This window comes from Manacus vitellinus, unplaced genomic scaffold (genome assembly GCF_001715985.3).
Source record: "Manacus vitellinus isolate BGI_N305 unplaced genomic scaffold, ASM171598v3 scaffold_71_pilon, whole genome shotgun sequence".
Taxonomy (NCBI): Eukaryota; Metazoa; Chordata; class Aves; order Passeriformes; family Pipridae; genus Manacus; species Manacus vitellinus.
Genome location: NW_021940761.1, coordinates 1,179,492 through 1,181,109, shown reverse-complemented (window position 1 = coordinate 1,181,109; position 1,618 = coordinate 1,179,492). Strand labels below are relative to the sequence as shown.

The following is a 1,618-nucleotide window of genomic DNA, read 5'->3' as shown; positions in this document are numbered from 1 at the left end:
ACCATCAGAGAAGAGAAATTAATTTTTACACCCCAATTTTTTTGGAGCATCAAAGACTGTAAATATACATTTTGCTGTTGTTAGAGAGCTGAGCAGTGAGGTAACTGCATCTCCCAAAGGCTCAGAGGACACGGGAACATTTGGGTTTTTCCCCTCTGAGGGAGGTGGTTTGGAAAACGCAGCCAAGACTTCGAGTCTCGATTCAACAAGGACACAGGAAAGATGAGATTTCTTTTCTTTTGGACTTAAAAAAAAAAGAATATTGGAAATACCTTCATCACACTGTGGTGGAAAATGCCCCTGCTTTACCTGTCTCTCACTGACATTCTTGCACTCCTTGCACACGATGTGGTTGACAACAATCCCATGGTAGAGTCGGTTGATGAGGTCATGGCCTGATGTCCCCACCAGGGAGGTCTCCAGAGCACTGAACAGGATCCTGTTCAACTCCTGCACATCGTGTTGCCTCATCTCCTGCCCCAGGAAACAGGGAGAAATCAAACAGTGCTCTTTGCTCTGCTAATTCCTTAAAAACAGCTTTTATCAGGTGTCACAGAGCCGCCTCTGACTCCTCACAGGTTACCCCCTGAGGAGTAAAATACCACACTTATTACTGTTCTTGAGGGGGTTATGCTGAGTAACCCCCTCCAAGTACATCATCTACAACCCACATACGACACTCCCACTTGGGAAGAATCCCGGAATGGTTGTGGTTGGGAGGGATTTTAAAGCTCATCCCATCCCACCCCCTGCCATGGGCAGGAACACCTTCCACTAGCCCAGGTTGCTCCAATCTAGCCTTGGACACTTCCAGGGATCCAGGGGCAGCCACAGCTTCTCTGGGAATTCCATCCCACCCCCTTCCCACCCTCCCAGGGAAGAATTCCTTCCCAGTATCCCACCTAACCCTGCCCTCTGGCAGTTGGAAGCCATTCCCCCTTGTCCTGGCACTCAACTCTAAGATGAGTGACACACTTTCACTTGGGTAAGAATCTGAGTATTTGAGGACACTGCCAGAAAACATTCCTGTAAAAACCAAGGAAAAGCTACAGGAGTTGTATCAAAGAGAACAACCATCTTCTGCAGCTTCCTGTGAACTGGCATGGAGTTTGTGTGGAGAGCCAACAACAGCTGACCCAGCCCAAGGTCATCTACACAGCCTGAAAGATTTTGTGTCTTAAAGGTCAAACTCCAAGAAAAAAAAAAAAACAAACTCTCCATTGAGGAAAACAAGTTTCCAAGGGCTGGAGATTTGCACCTCATGGCTGTTCCAGCCAAAGCTCTCAGTGAGGTCTGTGGTGGATGCAGCCTGTTGGTCCAAGAGCAGGAGCTGAGCAAACAACCTCTGGAGTTGCAATGGAATTATTCGAACCTGGGAACAAAACCCACAAAACACACCCAAACAGGTCAGAAAAGGTCATTAAGATCATTTAAATCACAGTAATTTAGCACAAAATTTGTAATAAACTATCACTGTCTGTGGCTTTCATAACACGGGTGACTCGATTCACACCAAAACAGCAGTGACACTTTGTTCCCAAAAATCTACAGCCCAACCGAATCATGGAATGGCTTGGGTTGGAAGGGATCTTAAAGAACATTTCATTCCATGGGCAGG

General features: G+C 46.7%; 1 protein-coding gene across 1 annotated transcript in view; it reads right to left on the bottom strand.

Annotated features, from left to right (window-relative positions):
• The window catches only part of USP40 (ubiquitin specific peptidase 40), a 24,682-nt gene that overhangs the window by 21,612 nt on the left and 1,452 nt on the right, over positions 1-1,618 (bottom strand). Inside the window, exons 3-4 of the mRNA XM_029964420.1 lie at positions 1,259-1,372; positions 273-474 (exon numbers count right to left, since the gene is read on the bottom strand). Of these exons, the coding sequence (XP_029820280.1) occupies positions 273-474; positions 1,259-1,372 (316 nt within the window). The remainder of the gene's footprint in view (positions 1-272; positions 475-1,258; positions 1,373-1,618) is intronic.